General features: G+C 46.3%; 1 protein-coding gene across 4 annotated transcripts in view; it reads right to left on the bottom strand.

Annotated features, from left to right (window-relative positions):
• The window catches only part of EYA2 (EYA transcriptional coactivator and phosphatase 2), a 299,580-nt gene that overhangs the window by 174,530 nt on the left and 100,167 nt on the right, over positions 1 to 24,883 (bottom strand). For 3 of the 4 annotated variants that reach the window (XM_015148889.3, XM_077951904.1, XM_077951903.1), the window contains exons 3-5: positions 16,783 to 16,828; positions 12,572 to 12,714; positions 1,691 to 1,807 (exon numbers count right to left, since the gene is read on the bottom strand). In XM_015148889.3, the coding sequence (XP_015004375.1) occupies positions 1,691 to 1,807; positions 12,572 to 12,714; positions 16,783 to 16,828 (306 nt within the window). The remainder of the gene's footprint in view (positions 1 to 1,690; positions 1,808 to 12,571; positions 12,715 to 16,782; positions 16,829 to 24,883) is intronic. The other variant, XM_015148890.3, reaches the window with a different exon arrangement.

Here is a 24,883-nt window from a genome sequence, read left to right as displayed (position 1 = left end):
CCCAATTGGGGACACAGAGATGACAGCAGAAGCAGAGGAGGCAGGAAAGTGCCAGGGTTACAGGGACGGGCTTTGCAGTGAGGCTGGGGGTCGGGATTCCACCAGGCCCCCAAGAGATCTGACGCAGTCCCTTTGCCATTACGCTTACAATAAAATCTAAACTCCTTGCCCTAGTGTTGGCCAAATCAGTCATTCCTTCTATGCCTCAGTTTCCTCTTCTGTGAAATGGGAATGATACAGTGCGGTCGCTTGAGAGCGTCATGAAGGTTGTATGAGAGAATCCACACAGCATCACCTGGCAGCTAGCATGTTTGGTCAAGGCTAGCTCATGGCATCACTGACAAACTTGAACACAGACCTTTCCAGAGAGCTATTCTCAGGGCTGGGCATGAATGCTTATCACCTGCTTTCCTTACACACATCTCTAAGATTATTGTTCTCCTTTCACAATTTTTTTTTTCCTGAAATGCTGCCCTTGACAATTATTTTTATTACTTCCTTAATAAAAATTAAAATAATCAAGATGAAGTGATAATACTTCCAAGTAGTTTCTTTTAAAAGAAAAGTACTATCAAAGCTGGGTGCAGCAGTGCACACCTGTGGTCGCAGATACTCTGAAGTGGCAGAAACACTTGAGCCCAGTCTGGGCAACATAGAAAGACTTTGTCTCAAAAAAAAGTACAATCACTCATCAGCCCAGCACTTTGTCATTTTACTTTTTCAGACCCTTGATGGTAATTTTTAGCAACTTATATAAAGGGAAACAGCAGAATGGGGATCCCGAAAATTACAGCCACCAGCCCTCTGCTCCATGCATCACCTCCAGCATGCTCCCAAGGGGGCATCAGAACTGAGAAGGGCTCTTGGATGGTAAAGAGTGGAGGTGAGCATGGGAGAACCCAGCAAGCCAGTTCCTTATGGCATGTGGGTGGAGGATTACACAATGGAGTTCTTTCTTCCTTAAGGCCACCCTCTGGGGCTGCAGAGCCTTGATCCTCCTGCCTGGAATAACAGCTTCTTTACCTGACTGTCCAATATTTCCACCATCCAACATTTCTGAGTCTCTACAATAGACTTGCCTGTCCCATCACACTTAAAATACAAGCAAACTCTTTCCCACATCCCTCAAGGCCATGCGTGATTGTGCCTTGCTCTTCGTCCAAGATTCTTTCCTCCTACATGCCTTCTGACTTTGCTCCAGTCTCACGGGTCTCTGCTCTGTGCCTCAAATACTTCCAGACATTTCCCTGCATGCAGCGTTTGCACAGGCTGTTCCCTCTACCTGGAATGCTCTTCCCTAAGATGTCTACGTGGCTGCTTTGCCTCACCCTTTGGGTTTCTGTCCAATGTCATCTCTTCAAGAGCCTTCCCTGATGATTTGATCTAAAGTCACAAATCTCACCTTTCCTGACCTCCCAAGTGCTCATCACTCTCTATGCAAAGACCAGGTTTTTTTACATTCAACCCCTTCCCAAATCATCTGGCTCATTTGCCAACTTTATCATTAGTCTTTCCCCAATGCCAGGTAATGACCATGAAGGCAGATCTCGTATCTATTTTGTCCACTCCTTGAGATAGAGCCTGGCACATAGTAGGTGCTCAAAAAATCTGCTGAATGAATGAATGAATGGACACCCAACTTAGGTGGTCCTTAGAGACGGGCAGGAAGGGGCCACAGCGCCACACTGACCGTGCATCTGGTAGGTGTATGGGCTCTGTCCAGTGGGTGGGGTGCTGAAGCTGGAGCCATAGCTGAGGAATCCACTCTGGCCAGGGGAATGGTTCAAGCTGTCTTCTGTCTTGATGCCTTTGAAGGAAGAGGGGGAAAAAAAAGGACCAAGGACACATGATTAGGATGCGTCCTTGTCACCCACAAAAGAGCTACTGGGTCAAGACAGTATGCAATTTTATCAGCTTCCAAATGAGGAGTTGCAAACTGGTGGCTTGTCAGCCAAAGTTAGCCTACAGACATATTTGACTTGGCCTGCATATTTTTAAGAAAAACTGAATTAGTTGATTTTGTTTAAAAGTAAGAATATTTCATACACAAAAAGCTGGAGATATGGCTTCTTTTTGAATGACAAGATGGTCTAGTAACACCATGTCTGCATCACATGTGACCACAAGCTGCCCCTTTCACATGTTTCCCAGGTGATCACAGATTTCATTCCATCTGCAGGACTTTGAGGCTGGTTTTAAGATGCTATTTTCTCATCGCAGTTGTGATTTGTTTTGGTACATCCTAGGATCCTATCAAAAGTGGAGAAGGGAAAGGCAGGCTACAAACGTCTCATATTTTGTAAACACCACCAGCTTCATGCTACCTGCCAGCGTGGTAGGTATGCAAGCCTGCAGCCCACTACTCCCCTGGGCAGTGCCGTGTATGGCTTAAATGTCCATTAGGATTTTGGGCAAAGGTGTGAAATGAACCACCCTTCCTCTGCAAAGATGATGTCACTTAACTGTCAGACACACTCTCCAATCTCATGGGTGGGGGGGGGGACCTGCTTATCCCAAGGCCACAGTTACAAATCTGCCTTCTACTTCAGCAAAACGTGGCATGCTTACCTAAAGCATAGGTACTAATTCCATGAACAACTGGTTGAGAAAGGGACTGTGTTGAGGAGGTGAAGCTAACCATCATCAGCTCATTCACTTAATTTTTATCGAAACTGTAATGAATGCATTGTGTGGAGAAATAGGAACACTTTTACACTGTTGGTGGGATTGTAAACTAGTTCAACCATTATGGAAAACAGTATGGCGATTCCTCAAGGATCTAGAACTAGATGTACCATATGACCCAGCCATCCCATTACTGGGTATATACCCAAAGGATTATAAATCATGCTGCTATAAAGACACATGCACACGTATGTTTATTGTGGCACTATTCACAATAGCAAAGACTTGGAATCAACCCAAATGTCCATCAGTGACAGACTGGATTAAGAAAATGTGGCACATAGACACCATGGAATACTACGCAGCCATAAAAAAGGATGAGTTTGTGTCCTTTGTAGGGACATGGATGCAGCTGGAAACCATCATTCTTAGCAAACTATCACAAGAACAGAAAACCAAACACCGCATGTTCTCACTCATAGGTGGGAACTGAACAATGAGATCACTTGGACTCGGGAAGGGGAACATCACACACCAGGGCCTATCATGGGGATGGGGGAGGGGGGAGGGATTGCACTGGGAGTTATACCTGATGTAAATGATGAGTTGATGGGTGCTGACGAGTTGATGGGTGCAGCACAGCAACATGGCACAAGTATACATATGTAACAAACCTGCACGTTATGCACATGTACCCTAGAACTTAAAGTATAATAATAAAAAATTAAAAAAAAAAAGAAAATTCTAATAGTACAAAAGGCATAAAGTGTCTCTTCCTGTCCCTGACCTCAAACCCCAGCTCTTCTGCCTATAGGCAACCACGATTACCAGCTTTATGGAACACAATTCACTTCCAGACAAGTTCTGTGCATATACCAGTTATGTATATAATATACATATGTAATGTATATATCTATTCCATCTTTTAAAAAATAAACTGGAGTATTCTATAAATTCTTCATTTTCTTTTTTTTTCTTTTACTGCTTCATAATATGTGATAATGATCATTCTTCATGAGCTTATAAAGTTCTTCCTTACTTTGTATTGATGGCTGTGTGACATTCTAATGTGTGGTTTCCCCACCATTTAACCAGTTTCCTATTCATTAACTTTTGGGTGGTTTTTAGATTTTATGACTCTAATTTAAGCTGCAGCAAACACACACATAACACACACACGCAGCAAATGTGTATACATACACACACACATACATGCAGAAAATATATTTAACATATAGATGTACCTATATGCATATACATATGTATTTGCTGCAGCTTATAGTCATCACACCACACACACACATTTTGTGCACATGCGCAAGTCTTTTAGGTAAATTCCCAGTAGTTGGAATCACCGAGTCCAGGGCAAGAGCGTCTTAAATTTTCTTGCATGTTGCTGAATGGTGCTCCCTACATTGTAGGTGACATTCTCTCCAAGCACTGAGTGAGCCCTGCTTCTCCACAACCACACCAACTGTGTTATCAAACATTGCTTATCTCTGTCTATCTTATGGGTATAAAACAGTATCTCATTGCTGTTTAAAATTTCATTTCTTTCAAGAACACTTCCAGTTCTGCTGATGGTTTTCTTATTGAAATTACCTCCTTCTTACCCTGTCAACCCCACAAAATAAGAGAATGCTTAGTAAGGTAAAAACAGATAGATTATGAGTCAGGAAATCTGGGCTGGAGTCCTAGATGGTTTGCTTCATTGATTGGTGACCTCGAAAGTTTCTCCTGCAACCCCAGGTTGGAGGCCTCCTTTCTTGTGAAATGATGGGTTGTTAGGAAATTAAAGAGGAAAGAATGAACACATAAAGGCTCTGAACGAAGTAATTAAAGCACACATCTCTTTTATCCTCACATCAGTCTCACAAAACAGGCAATATAGTACTTCTCTCATTTTAAAGATGTGGGAATTGAGATTGCCCATCCATTGGACTGGGGTCTTGCAACTGGCAGATAACTCTGAAGTCAAGGTTCCTTATCTTGATGCTTCTCAATAATAGGTGTGAGGGGTTTTAAGCCATTGATGGTGCCAGACTTTAGTAACAACAATGATGGCAGAAACAAGCAATATTTATACAGCACCTTCTTTTTGCTCAGTCCACCAGGAGTGGTTAACGTTGCATTGGGTACAGTCGGCCTCACCATGCACCTAAAGTAAAATCTAAACTCTGCAGTGCAGTGACCCCCAAGGCCCTGTGTGGGCTCTGCCCACCCCTCCAACCTCACTGCCTTTCCTGGGCTCCTTCGCTTACTTTGCTCAAGCCATATGCTCAGACACTGTTTGTTTTAGTGATGGGATAGAAAGCCGAAATCAGAAATATCACTGCTTGCTCAGCCAGTTCCCTGATGATGAAATCCAGGTTGATGCCAGTTTTTACTATTACAATCCAAGATGAAATGTACATACTTCCTCCAGCAATGTCACAGTGTTTGTCTTGGTTGGATACAAGACAGAAATTGCTGCATCTAAGGATGCCTACATTGTCCATTTTAAATAGATAGAGACAAACTTCAACAATGTCTTTGGACTCAAAGCCTTTGCATATGTTGCTTCCTCTGCCTGGAACCCACACCTCCCTCTTCTCTATTAGGCAAATATTGTTTGCCTAGAAAGGCCTTCTATGACCTAAGTCAGCCCTGAGTAGCATGCAGTTCTCCTGCCTGGCACTCATCCCAGTTCACTGCTGAACCTCTGCTCTCTGTTTAGGCTGGAGGCTCCAGGAGGGCGGGGCTGGGTCCCTCTTGTACCCTGAAGTCTCCCCATATGTGGCTCCCTGTCTTGCACATAGTAGGTGCTCAGAAACTGGTGAATGAATGACTACGAAAGAAAAGAAAATAAAGTTTTTCACCTCTTCTTTTGTTTGCTGAAGCGGTTGGATCATAAAATTCTAATCCATGAGAAAAAGAAGAGAATATGAAAATGGCAAAGGCGCACGAGGGCGTTCATCCCGTAAGTCTGTTGTCCGGACTGCGGTCCATGCATCAGTCACAAATTCAGAACGAGAAAGTCAGACACTGAGAAGTAAACATGCAGACACTTTTGCAGCAACTTGGCATTGTTCTGACATCTAAGGCCATTTCTCCAGACTTGTATTTAGTATGTTTTTAAAACATTTTAATTTGGCCCAGTATGGTGGCTTATGCCTGTAATCCCAGCACTTTGGGAGGCCGAGGTGGGCGGATCACTTGAGGTCAGGAGTTCAAGACCAGGCTGGCTAACATGGCGAAACCCCATCTCTACTAAAAATACAAAAATTAACTGGATGTGGTGGTGCAAACCTGTAATCCCAGCTACTCAGGAGTCTGAGGCACGAGAATTGCTTGAAACTAGAAGGTGGAGGTTGCAGTGAGCTGAGATCACGCCACTGCACCCCAGCCTGGGCTACAGAGTGAGGCTTCATCTCAAATAAATAAATACATATTTTAATTTGATTTTTCTAGCAATTCATTTTATTTTATGAAAATATTAGTCCATAGTGGAATGGCAATTAAAAAGCAAAAACCTGAAAACTGGTCTTTTAAACCAGATGGAGAAACACTGCTCTAAGAGATTGTGTTCAAAGGAAATCTGGTCACGGTTTGGCCCAGAGGCAGACTGATCTCATCAGACCTCCTGCTCCCCAGGCATCTCTGATGACTATCTTCATAGCAAAGAGAAAGAGGCCTCTGAAAAGGTGCTTGTGAACTATCTGCAAGTTCCACTGGCTTCCGCTCATGGAAGCAACAAAGTGAGTGTGTGGATTTCAGAGAGGGTGTCAAAACCAGACAGCCACTAAGCATTCATTCACTCATTCACAACTATTAGCTCAGCACCTGCAACAGGCCAGGAGATACAGATCTTGATGCTGGAGATACTGTAGTGGTTGGAGCTTACATGCTAGTGGGAGGAGAATGACAGTAGAAAAACAAGTAAAAACCCACAGTAGAGGAGAAGCATACGAAATACTTTTTGGCTAACACAAGAGACAACATGATTGGCTCCCAGACTCCCCGGCACACTCAGCGGCACACACTTTTCCCTTCCATCTTATGAACCTCACACTAACACAATTCTCCAAACATGATTAAATCTTTTGGACTCCATTTAGAGTCTTATGGTGCTAAAAAGAAGAATGAAGCAGGGAAGGAGGCAGCAAAGTTGGTCAAGAGGAGTCGGGATTTGAAATTTCAAACAGAGTGATCCGGAAAGGTCCCATGGAGGATGAGGAAGAGATTCCGCGGAGGAAGAGACATTTGAACAAAGACCTGAAGGACGCAAAGGAGCAAGATTTGTGGATACCCGAAGGAATACCTGTCCAGGCAGAGGGAAGGCATGTGCGAAGGTCCTGAGGCAGGAGCGTACTTGGTATGTTGGATGAATTAACAGCAAGGAAGCCAGTGAGGCTGGAGTGGCGAGAGGGTGAGCGATGAGGTCAGAAAGATCATCAACATGGGGATGGGGCAAAGATACTGCAGTGGAAAACCTTTGGCTTTGATCCTGAGAGGGGCCCCGGAGGGATCTGAGCAGAGGAGAGACAGGAGATGGTTCGTGTTTAAAATATCAACAGCCCCCTGAGCAGGTGCTCAGTGATGTGAATTCTGGATCAGCCCATGGCACTTGGCACAGTCCAGAGTCCTCGTTTCCTGTCCTGGCTCTGCGATATCACTGAGGCAGGTGCCCTCTGCTTTCCAAGCCTCAGTTTCCTCATGACTACAATGAGGGTTTTGGACCAAATGAGCGCTTCCCTATCTTCAATGTTGTGCACCATTTGCTTGGTTTTCCCGTATCCCAGCACCATCCATATAATGATTCATTTCATGTTATTTTTAAACATCAGCCCAGGCATGGTGGCTCATGCCTGTAATTCCAGCACTTTGAGAGGCCGAGGCAGACAGATCATTTGAAGCCAGGAGTTCAAGACCAGCCTGGGAAACATGGTGAAACTAAAAATACAAAAAATACAAAAAATTAGCTGGGTGTGGTGGCACACATATGTAATCCCAGCTATTCAGGAGGCTGAGGCAGGAGAACTGCTTGAACATGGGAGGCAGAGGTTGCAGTGTGCTGAGATCATGCCACTGCACTCCAGCCTGGGTGACAGGGACAGACTGCGTCTCAAAAAAAAAAAAATCGACTCAATTTTAAAACTATTTGCTTGCCTTAAGCAATAATGACTAAGGAATCACAGGTTCCATATATATATATACACACACACACACACACACACATATAAACACACACATATATAGATATAAAATACATATTAAAATAAATATATAACTACATTTTTTTTGGAGACAGGATTTCACTCTGTCACCTAGGCTGGAGTGCAGTGGCATGCTCACGGCTCACTGCAGCCTCGACCTCCCAGGCTCAAGTGATCCTCCCATCTCAGCCTCTCTAGTAGCTGGGACCACGTGTGTGGCACCACGCCCGGTAGTTCTGGAGACTCAGCACCCAGAGGCTTTGAAGCTTCCATCTTCAGCCTGCCAGAATCGGAGCCCACCATGCCTGAAGAAACCCAGGAGGAAGGACCACATGAGAGGGAGGCCCTAGCGTGCCATCGAGGCAGCCCCAGCCCACCTGCTGGCTGAGCATAGCAGCGTGAGAGGGACTGCGGGAGACCAGCAACAGGCCCACCTGGCCAGCCCACAGAAATAATTCGTCAGTGTTGTTTTAAGCCACTAAGTTCTGGAGTGGCTTTTTACACAGTCAGAGACAACAAAAATTCTTTACCATTATCCAGGATAGTGAAGAATGGTTATAACCCATGACCCAGAAATTCCTCTCGTAGGTTTCCACCCCTGGGAAACGCACAAAGATGCTGATCGCAGCATCCTATGTAATGAGAAACAAAGCCCTAAAAGACTATCTAAAGAATGAGTAAATAAATTATGGTGCTGTCAAGTAGTGGAATATTATACAGTAGTGAAAATGAATGAACTACAGCTACTTGTATGAATATGGATACATTTTACAGACATAATGTTGGGTGGAAAAAGCAAGTTGCAAAAGAATCTGTACTAAAAGACACAATATAGGTAAATTTTAAAAAATGCTTAAAATACTCTACATTAAAGGTCAGCAAACTCCAGCCCATAGGCCAAATGTGATCTGCTGTTCATTTTTATAAATAAAGTTTTTTGAGACATAGACAGCCATTCGTTTATGCTTTGTCTATGGCTGCTTTCATGATACAATGGCAGAGTTGAGTGGTTGAGATAGAGACTGTGTAGTCTGCTGAGACAAAAATATTTACTATGTGGCTCTTTATAGAAAAAGTTTGCTGATCTCTTCTACATAAAGAAGTGCGGGGGAATGATAAACATGAAATTTGGGGGCACAGGAATCTTTGAGAGGAAAGGAAGGCCACCTCCCTTTATTTTTTGAATTGAACGGTCAGTTCATAGGTGTCGTAGTGTTACTCTACTATGTATGTCTTTAATATTGCATAATAAATTGAGAAAAAAATACTCAATACTCTGTCCTTGTCTCTAGTTTGCTCAATTGTGTTATTTCCTGCAGCTATTTAAACAAAGTAAATAGCACTATTTGCCAAGGAGCAATGAAAAAAGTTTCCTGACAAGATTCAACAAGGTTTGTCCAGACGATGAGCAAACACGGCTTGCTCAGGCACAGGAAGATATAAAGGGAAACGGCTTTTCATCCACCTGTTATTGTTCAGTGACATGGACATTCTGTGTGCGTGTGTGTGTGTGTGTGTGTGTGTGTGTGTGTGTGTGGGGCAGCCTCGCTTCTACTGGGACAGATGACATTTGTTGAGCATTTCTCTTGGGGTGGGCCCTGGTGAGGAAGCCCTTCATCTAGATCAGGGTCATGGACCAAATCTGGTCCACTGCCCGTTTGTGTAAATAAAGTTTTATTGGAACGCAGATACACACATTAGTTTACATATGGTCTGGCTACTTTCATGCCACAATGGCAGAGCTGAGTAGTTGTGATAAAGATCATATGGATCACAAAGTAGAAAATATTTACGACCCGCACCTTTACAGAAGAAGTTAGCCAATCCCTGGTGTAGATGATCTCATTTAACGCCCCCAGCAATCATGAGAGGGGTAGACTTAGTATTACTCCCATTGTATGAACGTGAAAACTGAGGTTTAAGGAGGGGAGGCTGCTCCCTCAGAGTCTTGCAGCCTGCAACAGGCAAGGGCGGGATGTGAATCCGGGCAGCAGAGTTCCAGGGCATGTGCTCTTATCATCTACACCGTATTATCCAGGAACAGATGCTCCAAAAGTAACTGAGACAGTAAAATAACTTTGCACCAAATTGATTTCCTTCTGATGCCATGTTTTGTCTGGGAACAGGGCTAGTTTTCTCTTTTATGTGAAAAAGAATATGGCTTCATTTTTCTTGGCTCTCAGCCAAGCAGGGTAACTTATGTGTGATTGTATTCTAAGCCTTCTAGCACAGGAGGGGAAGAAAGTTAGAAAAGATGCCCACACCTGTTGGCCAAGGTCTGTCATAGGTAATCCCCCAGGATTTACAGAATGCACAGCCAGGCGTCGGAACCCCACGGGTGAGGGCTCGGGGTCCAGAGCCAGGCTACCCGGGCTTAATTCTACCTCTGCCACCAACCAGCTGGGTGACCTTGGGTAAATTATTTAACCTCTCTGAGTCTCTGTTTCTTTATCGCTCAAGGGAGGATAATGAGGTGACCTTCCTCGTAGGGTTGAGGTGGGGATTAAAGGAATTAGTGGAAATAAACCAATGTGAGTGACAGGAAGTCAACGATGGTGACGATTACTAAGCCTGGTCTGATGCCTCGACAGGACCTATCAATTCCGCCTCTGGAGTTGCTCTTGATTCTGTCTACATGTGTCTGTCCACTGCCATGGCCTCGCCCCAGGCCTCTAACACTTCCTGCTCCAGGCTTCATCTGTCTCCCAACCGGCCTTCCTGCTTCTCTTCCTGATTACATCTGAGCCAGACACACCACAGCAGCCAGTGTGATCTTTAAAACCTAGGCTTGGCACAGTGGCTCATGCCTGTCATTGCAGCACTTTGGGAAGCAGAGATAGGAGGATTGCTTGAGGCCAGAAGTTCAAGACCAGCCTGGGCAACAAAGTGAGACCCTGTCTCTACAAAAAAATAAAAAAAATTAGCCAGGGGAGGTAGTGAGTGCCTGTAGTCCCAGCTACTCATGAGGGTGAGGGAGGAGGATTGCTTGAGCCTGGGAGGTAGAGGGTGCAGTGAGCTATGATTGCACCATGGCACTCCAGCCTGGAAGACAGAGCCAGACCCCGTCTCTAAAAATAATAAAAATAAGAATAAAATTTAAAAAAATCCCACATAAGTTGTATCCTATTACCCACTGCTGACAAACCCTCTAGTGGCTTCCAGTCTCACTTGGAGCAGAATCCCAAGTCTTTCCTGGGCCTCAGAGGCCCCGCCCACCTCACTCACCTCATCTCCCATCGTGCTCCAGCCATTGGTCTTCTCAGAACTGCCAAGTTCCTCCCCATTCCCAGGGGCTGCCCCTCTGCCTGGATGCTCTCCTGTCTATGCCTGCACATGGCCCTCTCCCAGTTCTCAGCTGAATTCGCTCCTTATTTAAAGGCCTTTCCTGGTCCTAGAACCTAAAACAAGTCTTTTCTTCCTTTATGCCGTGCATCATAAATTACACATACAGATTTAAAAATCTGGGGCCAGGTACAGCGTAGTTTCCTCCTGCCTCCTTTTCCTTTGTGAACCACCCCTTCCCCACCTTCAGATCAGTTGTTTTGGGTGAGGCTGACCTGACCCCTGGTTCTGTGGGTGGACATGTGGCCAAATATGGCCACCCACAGCACCTATCTTCTTGGATGGATGTGGGAGTACAGCAGAGAAATTCCTGGGACTCTGCGGGAAGTCCTAGACAGTGGGGGCTCTCTTTTTGGGGGGGCACTGCAGCCCGAAACTGCCAGGGCTGTCTTTGCCACCACAGTGGGAGAGACTGCCTGAGCCTGAGGTCCACAGATAGGGAAGCAGAGGCTGAGTCCTGATATCATTCCTTGAGGACCTGGACCCAGGCCTGCCCGAAGCCAGTGCCCTAGGTTTTTCCAGCTACATAGGCAATAAACTCCTGTTTCCTCCAGCTGATTAGCTTGGGTTTCTGTCACTTGCTACTAAAAGGGCTTTGGTTAAGATATCAGCTAGGAGGGGAGGGAACAGCATGACTCAAGGCCAGAGGCAAGGGCAGGTGGGCATGGACGGTGAGCCAGGTCCGCAAGTCTTCAGTTCTTAGCTGTAAGATGTGAACAGTCAAGGGTGGGAGGTCTGTTGTTTCTGCCCCGTCCCCTACCACATCCATTTCTCCTTCTTCCAATATGACCACTCTGTTTTCCTTTAAGAAAACCACCCCTCCTGCATAGACAATCCACAGGCTTCAGCTTCCTCATCTCCATCACCCTGTTCTCCTTGCCTTGCTATAAGCATCGTCACGTGGCCCAATTTGGGCCAATGAGGGCCAATATGGGATTCTGTTGGAACTTCTGGGAAAGATGAGCTCTCCTTCCACTAGGCATTTGGAGCTAAAAGGATGCAAACCTTGAGTGGACAGGCACCATCTTTGCTGTCATGCAGGGAGAACTTGCTGGGAGCATCTGAGGATGGAAAGAGACTTACTCCTCGTGATGACACTTTAGCACCTAGATCCAGCCATACCTGATGAGGGTTGTATCCACAGATCTCTCAGTATGCAAATCATTCAGTTCCGATTTTCCCTAAACCAGCTTAGGTTCAACTTCCAATTCTTGCCATCAAAAAGGGTCTTCATATTATAGTCTATAGAATTTGAACCATATTTAAAGTGTTACTCTTTTCCCTTTATCTCTAATCCAGAATCAGGTTGGTTGTGTTTATCAATCCACATTTAGCTGAGACAATAGTGCAGAACAAAGACCATGATTTGGGGACAGGAGGAGGAGAGTAAGGACTTGTTTGCTACTCACTGTAGGAAGGGATTCCATAGGCTTGTGCTGGAGGTGGGTAAGCTGTATAGGGGGTAGCCTGCTGGATCCCCGCACTGTACTGCGTCTGGCCGTAGGCTGCCATGGCTGTGGAAGGCTGGCTGGGGAGGACACGTGGGCAAGATCTGTGTGGAAAGAGAGAAGATTAAATCTCCAAGCCCAGTCTGGCACCCCTTCTTCCTTATCTTGATATCAATACCCCCATTTTTCTTTGGGGTTCTGCTCTTTCCAGAGCAGAGACAACGTACATGTTCACCAAATTCCATTTCATTTTCCTCTTCCAGGGAAGCAGGAAGATTACATTTTCTGTCTCCTGTACAGTCAGATTCAGCTGTGTGACTGGGTTCAGCCCCATAGAATGTAAATAGATATGCTGTAAGCCACTCGCAGGCCTGGCCAATGAACACATCCCCTGCAACCCTCCTGTCCTTTCTCCTCTTTTGACAGTAACTGTGGAGGGCACAGGTTAAGATGGCAGAGCCATAATATGGAAACACTCTGGACCCCTGAGTCAGCTTGTGGAGGAGAGAGAGCTGCCCTGGAGGGTTTCACCCCATCCACACTGGACTTCATGTAAGAAACAAACCTTTGTTGTGTGAAGCCACTGAGATGTCGAGGTTTACTGATTACTGTAGCATAGCCTATCCTACCCCGATTGTCCTAATTTAGATACCTTCTCAATTGACTGCAGCTTTAACAGGGCTGTCAATCAAAATGTCTTGCTCTTAGCTAAGGGGTGGGGACATGATGCAAGATCCTCCAATCAGACTCTGTCTTAGGAATTTAAATCCTCCATATTGCTTGAATGCTGAATCTGTCCTATTCTTAATCTCTCTCAAGGCCTGATTATTTCATTTATGTTTTGAGCTACTCCAGATATTCCCCCAAAAGTTCTTTTAGACTTATATCAGCCAGAGTTGATTTCTGTTGCTTGCAACCAAAGACCACAAATGGGTTCTCTACTCCACGGAGAACAACAGGTTCTATAATGGGCTAGGATGTACAGGGTTCCCTACTTAAGATATTTGTACTGTGGGTGCTGCCAAGCACTGTGTTTTTTACTAAGGGTTGGGAATTATGTCACATGCAACTGGTATGTACATTATATCTCACGGATGCTCTTATGAAATCCCTGGGGTGGAGGCTCTTATCTCTCCTGGTTTAGAGATGAGGAAACCAAAGCTCAGAGAGCTGAAAACACAGCTACAAAGAGGTAAATATAGAGCTTAAACGAAGGAGTCTGACTGCAGAGCCCATGCTTGGAACCATGAATCTGCTATTTCTCATAGGACTGGGATTCATCCAGCCCTGCAGATAGCAATAAATAAAGTCCAGGTGAGTTGTTCAAACACAAAGGGAGCAAAATGGTGGCCTAGGGGCCACATCCAGTCCACAGATCCGTGGATATAACTTCTTTGGCCACTGAAGTTATTTTTTTTCCTAATTTGAAATTGTTGCTAATATTTGAAAACCAGGTTACACGCACACATACACACACACAGGCACACACACGCAGGCATGCACACACACACGCTCGCTTTGTCTCCCTTCTCTTGAAAACCAGGTGCTTCAGCATACCTGGGTCTGCACTCCTGTGTGGTGCTATCAATAAGCTGGATTTGAGCAGCAGCCACTTCTTGAGACCGAATCACACCCTGTCTGCAACAATCCCTACAAGGGCCACTTCCCTTAGCGGTAAAGGTAGTCAATTCTCATGCCTACGTGCCAGGCACCGTCCTAGTTACTTCATGTGAATTGGCTCATTTAAACTCCACCACAACTGTGACAAGTCTTGGAGGTAATTTCTGTTTCTATCCCCATTTTACAGGTAAGAAGACAGAGGCAGAAAGGTGAATAACACGTCACAAGCACACGGCTGATACAGAATTTGAACCCTGGCTCCAGAGGCCACACCCTTAACCCCTCCGCTCTGCCATCCTCCCCCAGACACCACAACTATCGTGCGTCTAACTATCATAACCGGGTTAAGCGTACAGGTAAATGTTGATGAGATTCCCCAATCTGTGTCTGATTCCATTTTGGTTATGTGACATCACTTTCGTTAAAGCCTGTTTGCTTCCAGAGTTCCTCCTCCACCTGAGGCCTCATAGCAGGTGAATGCAAAAGTTTATGGAATTATAAACAGATGTCCCTTATCCCCGTCTTTCTTTTTGACTACTGCCATGATAAAGGGTTATTTGGGGGAACCTGTTGCAAAATGCATAAGAAACTCATTTGAGCTGGAGATGTCAGCCCCAGTCCTGAAAGGCGTCTCATTCATCAATATTTCGGCTCTCTGGGGCACTGAGAAGCATGCAACCTGCAGAGCAGACAGCCTTATTTGAAAATGTTCCCAATTCACACCCTTCCTTAGAAGAGAAATAGAAGCTGGAGACCCAAGCCGATCAACTCCTGCTTGCCATCAAAACCCATTCAAGTGGCTCAGATTAAACAGGGGCTCAAGTTAAAACCCAGAGGAAGGATGGTGGAGCTTTCTAACTCTGAGGCCTTAAAAAAGTTAGGTAGATTTAACAGTCTTCGGTTGCTACTAATACTACCCAAAACATCTTCTGGAGGGAAAGGAAGGCAAAGAAAATGCCTTCCTTATCAACAGCTGTTCCAATGTTGGAGAAGAAGGATGATTTCCAGATGCTGAGGAGCTCACCACCTGGCCTGAGGGGTACCCAGGGCATGGCATGCAGCAGCGGGCTCAGGATGGCTGCTCCCAAGGGCAGCACCCAAAGGGCTCTGGGCAAGGCCATCCCAGCACTGAGCTCCCACTGCCCCAGTGTGTGCCTGTGGTGGAGCATTTACGGCACCAGGTTGAGATCTCTGATTTCCTGGTTTATCTCTCCCACTAGACTAGCTCTCCAGGGACAGAGACTGCATCTCATCCATCTCCGAGTTGCCAGGGCTCATGTGGGGTTAGGTACTGAGGAGTGATATGTGAGTGGTAGAGGAGGAAGAAAGCATGCATGCACGCGTATGTTCATTCAGCACTATTTACAACAGCTAAGACGTGGAATCATCCCAAATGCCCATCAATGACAGACTGGATAAAGAAAATGTGGTACATGTACACCATATGCAGCCATTTAAAAGGACATATGCAGCCATTTAAGAGGAACAAGATCATGTCCTTTGCAGGGATACAGATGAAGCTGGAAACCCTTATCCTCAGCAAACTAACACAGGAACAGAAAACCAAACACTGCATGTTCTCACTTATAAGTGGGAGCTGAACAATGAAAACACATGGACACAGGGAGGGGTACAAACACACACTGTGGCCTGTTGGGGGAGGGCAGGGGACACGGAGAGCATCACGAAGAATAGCTAATGCATGCGAGTTTAATACCTAGGTGATAGGTTGACAGGTGCAGCAAATCACCATGGCACATGTTTACCTATGTAACAAACCTGCATGTTCTGCATGTGTATGCTGGAACTTAAAATAAAATAAAGAAATGATGAAAGCAGGAAGGGGAAAAAGGAGAGAGAGGTGGAGAGAAAAGGATGAGGGACAAAAGGGGAATGAAGAGAGGAAGGGAAAGAGAAAAAGGGAGAGAGAAATAAGGATAGAAAGAAGGGAGCCTGTAATCCCAGCTACTTGTGAGGCCGAGGCAGAATTGCTTGAACCCGGTAGGCAGAGGTTGCAGTGAGCCGAGATTGTGCCACTGCACTCCAGCCTGGATGACAGAGCAAGACTCTGTGTTGGGGTTAGGGGGAAGGAAAGAAGGGAGGTTGAAAAGAAGGGAAAGGAAAGGAATGAGGAAAGGAGAGAGAAAGACGGGGCGGGGGGAAAGGAAGGAAGAAATTGAGAAATTTCCTATGCATGGGAAAGGAGAGGAAGGGGAGAAAGAAAAGAATTTTTAAAAAAGAATGAAGAGAAGAAAGAAGAAAATAATAGCTAAGACTCTGAGGACACTCTGCTCCAGGCCCCATTCTAAGTGTGTTTTACCTGCTTTTGCTGTTTCGTGGGGGCAGGCAGCACGACTGTCCCCCTCTCCCAGATGGGACGGCTGAGGCCCAGGGAGGTGGAGTGACTTGCTCAAGCTCACTCAGCTGGGAAGTGCTGCGGCTGGGATTCCTATTCAGGGAATCTGGCTCCAGGGCCCTTTCTCTCAACCTCTACCTTCCAAGAGAGAAGAAAAGGAGGGTGTGTGAGCAGGAGACAAGTGAATGGCACTCACCTGGAGAAGAGCTGGGACACTCTCAGGGGGGCTGATCTGGTGATGCCTGGAGGAGAAAAAGAAAAATTGGAAGGGTTTTAGTGACTAGGGTGATGTTCTGCAGAGGTGGTGAGTTCAGACACCGCTTAAGCAGGAGCAGACTTGGAGGGGTGCTGCCCGCAGCTTTCTCCACCACAGATGCTTATCTGAGGTGCCACATCTCAGCACTCTTCTTCTTGAGGAGTTCAGAACCCTTTCTAGGTGCGCTTTGTCTCTGGGCAGTTAAGGAAAAATGACATATAAAGAATCCATAGCATCTTGAAACGCCAGAGTAGGGTCCATTTCTCCATCTATGTACAGATGGAGAAACTGAGACAGAAGGAACGTGCTTGGGCCAGGTCACATGACTAGGCAGCAGCACAGCTGGGAAGTGGAACAAGCCGGTGCCATTTCCACTCCTGGATGGAAAACCGCTCCCTTCCCTCCTCAAAAGCAACCCCCAAGAACCCCAGCATGGCAGACATCGGTTGGCTTTGCTCATCCAACATCCATTTCCCTTCTTCTAATGACATCGCTTTGATGTTCCTCCCCTGCCTCCTCACTTCCAGTCCATGGGGTGCAGGTGCAGCTGGCCCCAACACTTTAGGGGAAGGAACCTCTTGGATCATCTCCTGAGCTCCACCTAGGGTGGTGGAACAGAGAGATGGATGAGACCTGGGCTCCTGATGCAAGTACCTTACACCCAATCCCTCGGCATGCAATGTCCAATCATCGATGGGAGGCAACATGCAGGGGGTGATGAAAAGGTGACAGAGTTAAGCTGGGAGAGACATTTGCCAGAGGATAATTTCACCTAGGGACAGTGCACTGGGAAGTACTTTTGTGCTCCATCATCTTGAACAATGCAACTCAATGTCCTCACTGCAGAGTCCTGGACAAATTCTAGATAATGTGTGTACTGATGGCAACAGCGTCAACCTGCCAATGCCCACTCCCTGTTCTGTAGGGCAGCGGCCGTGTCATCATCGCACCCTAAGGCTGTGGCGCTCCGAGCCTGTCTCAGCCTCTGTGCTGGAGGCTCAGGAGACCAAAGTGCACTTCCAACTCCGCCACTTCCTAGTTATGAGACTTCAGGCAGGTTGCCTCGATCTCTGGGCCTCAGAGCTCCCCCCTCTGCAATGGGGATGAAAATACTTACCTTGCAAGGACAGGAGAGGATGAAATGAGATGATGCTGATAGCTATCATTTACCCAGGGCTTTTTACGTGCCAAGCTCTCTTCTAAATTCTTTACCTGGATTAATTATTTTAATCCTCATAACCACCCTATGAGAAAGATTCTATTCTCATCCTCCGATGAACAGCTGTAGGCACAGAGAGCTTAAGTAACTCACCCAAGGCCACACAGGAAGTATAGCGTGGATCTGTGACCTGAACCCAGGTGGTCTGGCTCTAGAGTCTGTCTTCTCAACCATGACACTACAGCTGACAATGACAGTCACTGTCATAAGAGCAACTGGCATTCACTTAGAGGTTGACTACGTGCCAGGCCCTTGTTAACTGCGTATAGACAGGTTCTCACTGAGTCTTCACAACAGTGCTCTGAGCATGCAACGCTATTAACCCCGTTGTACAGATGAAGAAATCGGGGCTCCGAAGGTCACAGCCATGGGCAAGGGAACTGGGACTTGAACCCAAAAGCTGTGTGACTCCAAGGTCAACACTCTTAATTCCCTCCCTCTGGCTGAGCGAAATTCTGTTCAAGTCCCAAACCACTGGGGTCGGGGCAGGGGTGGTGGTCTTGAAGTTCATTTAGAGACTCATAACTGGAATTAAGAAAAGGAGAAGTGCCTATTTTATGATATACGATGGCAGCATGTATCGCCCATAGTAAGAAGGAATTGTGTAACACTTTTGTTGCAGGTGTGAGAATGTGTTGTGTGTGCATGTGTGTGAGTTCAACAATGCAGAAATATATTTCGCATTATGTATCACATTCCAAGAAAAGGTTAGAACAGCAGCAGCTGAACGTCAAGGAAAGTCCCTGGCACACAGTAGGCGCTCACTCAATGCTGATTTCCCTACCCTGGGTTTGCTCCTAGGCGGGGTGTCCTGTACCCCATCACCCCTTCTTCCTCCTCCCGCAGGGTTCAAGAATGAACTATCTCATTCTGAAGCAGCCACAGTCTCATTCCTGGTAAAAGCCCATGACTTGAGTGCATTTAGTACTGCATAAGTTACTGAATTAAACATTTTGAATGTTTTCTTTCATAAATATATAAATATTCATAAAAATCTAAATCTATGGGAACAACATTCCTATGGGCTCGAATTAACTCGGCATTCCATAAATTGGAGGCAAGCGTCTTTTCTGCCAATCTCCATGGCATGATTTGCATGTTTGCCTCGCCCAGCTCCTTTTCAAGCTTCCACCCAGTTCCTCTGAATTGTTGAGCAACCTGCCTTCCCCAGGCAGACAGGTTCCCCTCCCCCACTACGCAGACCTGTAATACTCTCCCTTTCCCACCCCAGCAACCTCAGGAAGACTGTGAAAGCGAGAAACAGGCATTTGGAAGTGCAAAGAGATCTTCCTCTGGCAATTGTGTGATTTTTGAAAAACACAGGCTTTTTTCCTGTTGTCTGCTGGTATCAATCACATTTAACCTTTTCATGCCAGGACACCCGGGGGAATTGAGAAACTGGAGAGTGAGTGCTCCATGTGGAATGATCTTCTTCTTCCCTTTCTGCTTCCTTTCTCCATGGCTAGGGTGGTGTGGACTTCATTGATCATCTTTATCATTAATACACATGACAAGGCAGGGCTCTCTAGGCTCCTTCCCTGCTTTGGGAGCCTTGGACGGGACAGTGTCAAGGGTGGAGATTCTTTTCTTTGGCACAGAGGTGGGCAGGGACTGCCCAGGAGCAGAGAATGCCTTTTTTCTTCTTGTGCACTTGCTGGTGGTCCAGAGCTCTTAGTCCTCAGAGGTCACGTGGACCAGGAAGTCCACCCTGCAGGTGTTGTAGCCAAACGTCATCACAGTACCAGGAAGTAGGCTTGACCAACTGGTGGTTGTGGGCAACGCCAGCCCCGGTGCGACAGGCGGAGGAGTGGGCATCACTGTCACAGCTGCAAGCCACAACGTGGTCTTCAGTGTAGCCCAGAATTCCTTTCAATGACCCCCAGGTGCCTGCATCACCATTTTCTTGATGTCCCTGTGCTCAATAGCTTTTTCTAGATGGCAGGTCAGATCCTGGACAGACACACTGAGGGTGGGGACACAGGAGGCTGTGTCAGAAAGCTTCCCATTCAGCTCATGAATGACCTTGCCACAGCCTTGGCAGTGCCACTGAATACACTCTGAGCAGTCTCATGGCCATCGCACCACAGCTTGCCAGAGGGGCAGAGAGGGCACAGGCAGTGGTCATGAGTACCTTTATGATGCCATGGTTGTCATAGATCCTTTTGGGGGGACAAGCAGATGGCTTGCTGGAAATCTAGAGGGAGTAGGTCACCCCCATCTCGAACACAGGCCATCAGCACAAGGGACAGAGATGATGCCCCTTTGATGTCACTCTTCAGGTGAGCCCCAAGCATCTCTAGGGTGATGAAGGCAACTTCTTCAGTGGCAGCAATGCCCCCTTTGGAATGTGGTGCCTGGCAGATGGAGATGGACTTCCCACTGATCATAGCTTTCTGCTCTCAACCTTGTTGGTGCCATTGAACTTGCCATGATGGATTCATATTGGACCATGTAGGCTATGAGGTCAAGGTCAATGGAGGAGTCATTGATGGCAACTTTGATCCACTTTGCTGGTAGTGAAAGCAGCTCTAATGACCTGGTGCCCAACAGAACCAAATCTGTTTTACTCTGAGCTTTGCCCCTTCTTCATCCTCCCCCAGGGCTTGAGAATGGACCCACAGGATGAAGGGGCTGTGGCTGATGCATAATGGGCTAGCTGGCTGTCAAGTAGGGAGGACAGAGTGCCTCCTCTATTTCCTTCTGAATTTTAAACTCTAAGCCTCCTCTTCTTCCCAAGCTTCCTCGGGGTGAGGAGAGAGGGATCAGCTGAGCAGATGGCCACAGCCTCTGGGCTGAGCTCATTCATTCATTCATTCAGTGCCAGGCATGAGTTCAGAACTGGGTTACAATAGTGAGTGTAATCCCCAGTGTTGGAGGAGGGGCCTGGTGGGAGAGGACTGAATCATGGGGATGGATTTTCCCGTAGGTTCATGTTCTCATGATAGTGAGTGAGTTCTATCATGTTCTCATGATAGTGAGTTCTCACAAAATCTGGTTGTTTAAGTGTGTGGCACCTGCCACCCCCCTGTCTTCCTCCTGCTCCAGCCATGGAAGATGAGCCTGCTTCCCCTCCACCTTCCACTATGATTGTAAGTTTCCTGAGGCCGGAACTGTAAGCCAGTTAAAAGTCTTTTCTTTATAAATCACCCAGTTTCAGGTATTTCTTTATGGCAGTGCGAGAATGGACTAATACTGTGAGCCAAGGCAGTCAGGGTCCCTGTCTTTATGGAGCTGAAGCCTCCTGTCTAGTGAGTGAGATGGATGACAAACAAATAATCACACAAATGAGTACTTAACTGCAATTATAACAAGGTGCAAAGGAAGCAATGGACATTTGAGACCAGCGCACCTGGAACCAGGATTCACCTGGGGATCTTATTAAAACACAGGCTCTGATTGTTGGTCAAGGAAGCCTCCAGGTGATGCTGATGCTGCAGGTTCACAGACCACATTTTGAGGAGAGTTTAGACCACTGGCTAATACAAAATTACACATCACTAAGCATTATCACAATTTGGGGTTCATTAAAAGAAATCTCCATTTCAGAAGACACAAACTCAAGTGCGTATTGGGGCCACGAAGACAATATAAATGTGCAAAGCAAAAGATCCAGTTTTAAGAGAGGAAATTAAAGCTTCAGTCTGTGTGTACTGAGTGCACACTATGTGCAATTGTGTATGTGAGTGACTGTGTGGAGCAACTTACCCGAGGACACACATTCATTCATGCAGTCAACAAATGTTTATCATGCACCTACTATGGGCCAAATCTACAACCCATTCTCATAATTTGTTGATGTTCTTTCCAAAGAAAACACATAGGCTTAAGGGGTCAGATCCAAATTTAAATCCTGGCTGTGCTGCAATACGGCCATGAGACCTTGTGCCCTTCACCTCTTCCCTCTGAGTCTCAGTTTTCTCATCTGCAAATTGGGGCAGTATCTTGCACATATGCAGATGGGACAGGTACCTGGCAAATGGTTAAGTGCTGAGCACAGAGGAGCTATTATTAGCTTCAGCTCTCCTGGGGGCCCTTGGTTAAGCCACTTAAATCCATGAGCCCAATTTGAATGTTCACACTTTTTTCACCTCTCACTGGGAGGATTAAGAAGCTAATGATTCTGAAAGCAGCAACCGCTGTTATGTTGCCTAATTGGACCCCAGGGGCCGGCGTCTAAGGGATCCCCCAGAGAGATGAGACAATCTGTGGTGCCAGCGAGATGTCCTGAGGCGGGTCTCTGCTATGAAGGTATACGTCTGTCAACTGTATCAGTTCATCTTCCTCGTGCGGGTGATTTAAATCACTCCCATACTAGGACAGGGACAGCTGGAAAGACACCACGCTAGGCGTCCAGAAGTGTGTGCCCCAATTCTGACTCTCACTGAGAGGCTCTGTGACCATGAGCAAGCCCTTTGTCTCTTGTGGGAGGTGCCACTGAGGACAGAAAGGAATGAGGCGGCAAGTCCTAGAGTGCAATGGTTTTCGGGAGTCTATAAATACTCCCTCTTTGACTGAAAACATTGCAAATTAATTTTATGCACATTAGAATCACAACAAGACCATCAAAGTCATAACTCTTCATTTCTGGAACTGGTTTAAGTCATCCTTTTAAAATGAATTTATTTCAAAGGAGTTGTTCTAAAGAAACAACAGGCTGGGCACCGTGGCTCACGCCTGTAATCCCAGCACTTTGGGAGGCCGAGGCGGGTGGATCATCTGAGGTCAGGAGACCAGCCTGGTCAACATGGTGAAACCCCGCCTCTACTAAAAATACAAAAATTAGCAGGGTGTGGTGGTGTGCATTTGTAATCCCAGCTACTTGGGAGGCTGAGGCAGGAGAATTGCTTGAACCTGGGAGGCAGAGGTTGCAGTGAGCCGAGATCGCGCCACTGCACTCAAGCCTGGGAGGCAAGAGTAAAACTCAGTCTCAAAGAAAAAAAAAAAGAACAAATTAGTACCAAGTGGCCGTAGAGGTGGTCTGAATACACGACAGAAAGTGGTTCGAGACTGTGACATTTGTGAGCTACTGCCATCAATGGAAGCTCTTTACCTGTGGAGGCTACGATGGGATTAATGCACCCTTTGCCCCCACAAAACGGGATTTCTGTTCCGCACAGGTAGAGGTTGTTCTGGGTGTGAACGACTACAAAAGCCTTAAAGGTGAGAAGGATGAAGCTGACATGTGGTTCCCCAGGCCAGTACCTGGGCGAAGGTCTGGGCAGTTCAGCCTGGCTTGGATGAAATGAATCAAAACCCATCAGCTCCAGGTTGGAACCGGTGAGACTGAAACTGAAAATGAGGTCTTGTCACGCCCAGGGCAGAGGAGGTGCAGGAAGTGAGAGCAGCTCCTTGGAAACACTTAATGAGATTAGAGCATCAGTTTCTGAAAAATGCATTTGCATTTTAAAAGAAAAATTTTCCTCTATTCAGGGTAACTCCCCACCACCCCTTCCCAGAGACAGGATACAATTCAAATCCATTTTTCCCGTGAATCGTAAAGAATAATAGGTAATATTTCTCAAGTGGTTCCTACAAACAAACCAGGGTTACTGTGCCAAGGACTGTATGAGCATGATCTCTCTATTCTCCACAACAACCCAGTAAGGAAATTATTATCAGTACGATGCAAATGTAGAAAATGAGGCAGGGGGAAGTGAAGGAAACTTTACTAAGGATTCAGAGCCAATATGCCTCTAAAGTTATCTGGGCTTCCTCAGCACCACTCTGTCTTCATCCACCCACCCCTTCACTCACCCAGAAATAATTTTTAAGGATCTACCATGAGCCAGGCACTAAGTTGCATGCTAAACAGGAATAGAAATTTACATATGTATATGTATATATGTTTGTATTAATATATGTAAAGTTTTTTGAGCACACTGCTGCCTCAGGGCCTTTGCACTTGCTGTCTTCTCTGTGCATAAGGCTCTTGTTCTGTGTAGCCATCTGGCACCCTCCCTTACCTCCTACAGGTCTTAACTCAAGTGTTATCTTCTCGGGGAGCTCTTTTCTAGCCACCCTAACAAAAACTGCAACCCTCCACCCTTGCATTTCCTCATCCTCCTCCCCTGCTTTTTTTCCTTCACAGCACCCATCACCATGCAACGTGCTATATACTTCTTTATCGTCATTGTCAGCTTTTTGCTTTGTCAGCACCCTAGTGTGGGCTCCATGAGGATAGGGTTTTCCATGCTGTCTCCCCAGTACTTAAAACCGTGCCAGGCACATGGCTGATTAAACATTTGTTCAATAAATGAACGAACAAATGAAGGAAGGAAGGGGTAGTTCCTTTCATTAGGAAAGACCTCTCTGATGAGAACTGAGGGAGGGCTGGTCCTGCAGAGCCTGGGTGAAGACTGGTCCAGACAGAGGAAACAGCAGGTGCAAAGGTCCAGGGCGCAGAATCATGCTTCTCAGTTAACGCAAAGGAAAAGGGGCCAGGGGCTGGGCCCAAGGAGCAAAGGCGATAGGGAGGGAGATGAGTTTGGGAGGCTTCCAGGGATAGACAAGTAGGGCCTGGTGGCCAAGGATTAGGAATTCAGATCTTATTCTATACTTTTTAAGTTAAAACTCAGTGTGCTTAAAAAGCATAGAATAAGTTTTAACTTAATATAAACCACTCCCTGTTTTAACTTATTTCATCCTCACATTGAGTCTGTGAGGTCGGTGGAATAATTACTCTCATTAAACAGATGGGGCAAATGGGTCTCAAGGAGGTTAGGCCACTAGCCAGGGTCCCACGGCCGGTAAGAAGCAGAGGTGAGAATGCAACGGAAGCCACTGGGGAGCTTCTTGGCTCCCTCCAGAATCCCCCTGAGTGCG

The sequence above is a fragment of the Macaca mulatta genome, chromosome 10 (genome assembly GCF_049350105.2).
Source record: "Macaca mulatta isolate MMU2019108-1 chromosome 10, T2T-MMU8v2.0, whole genome shotgun sequence".
Taxonomy (NCBI): Eukaryota; Metazoa; Chordata; class Mammalia; order Primates; family Cercopithecidae; genus Macaca; species Macaca mulatta.
The sequence above is the reverse complement of the archived record's forward strand: the minus strand, read 5'-3'. Positions and strand labels throughout refer to the sequence as shown.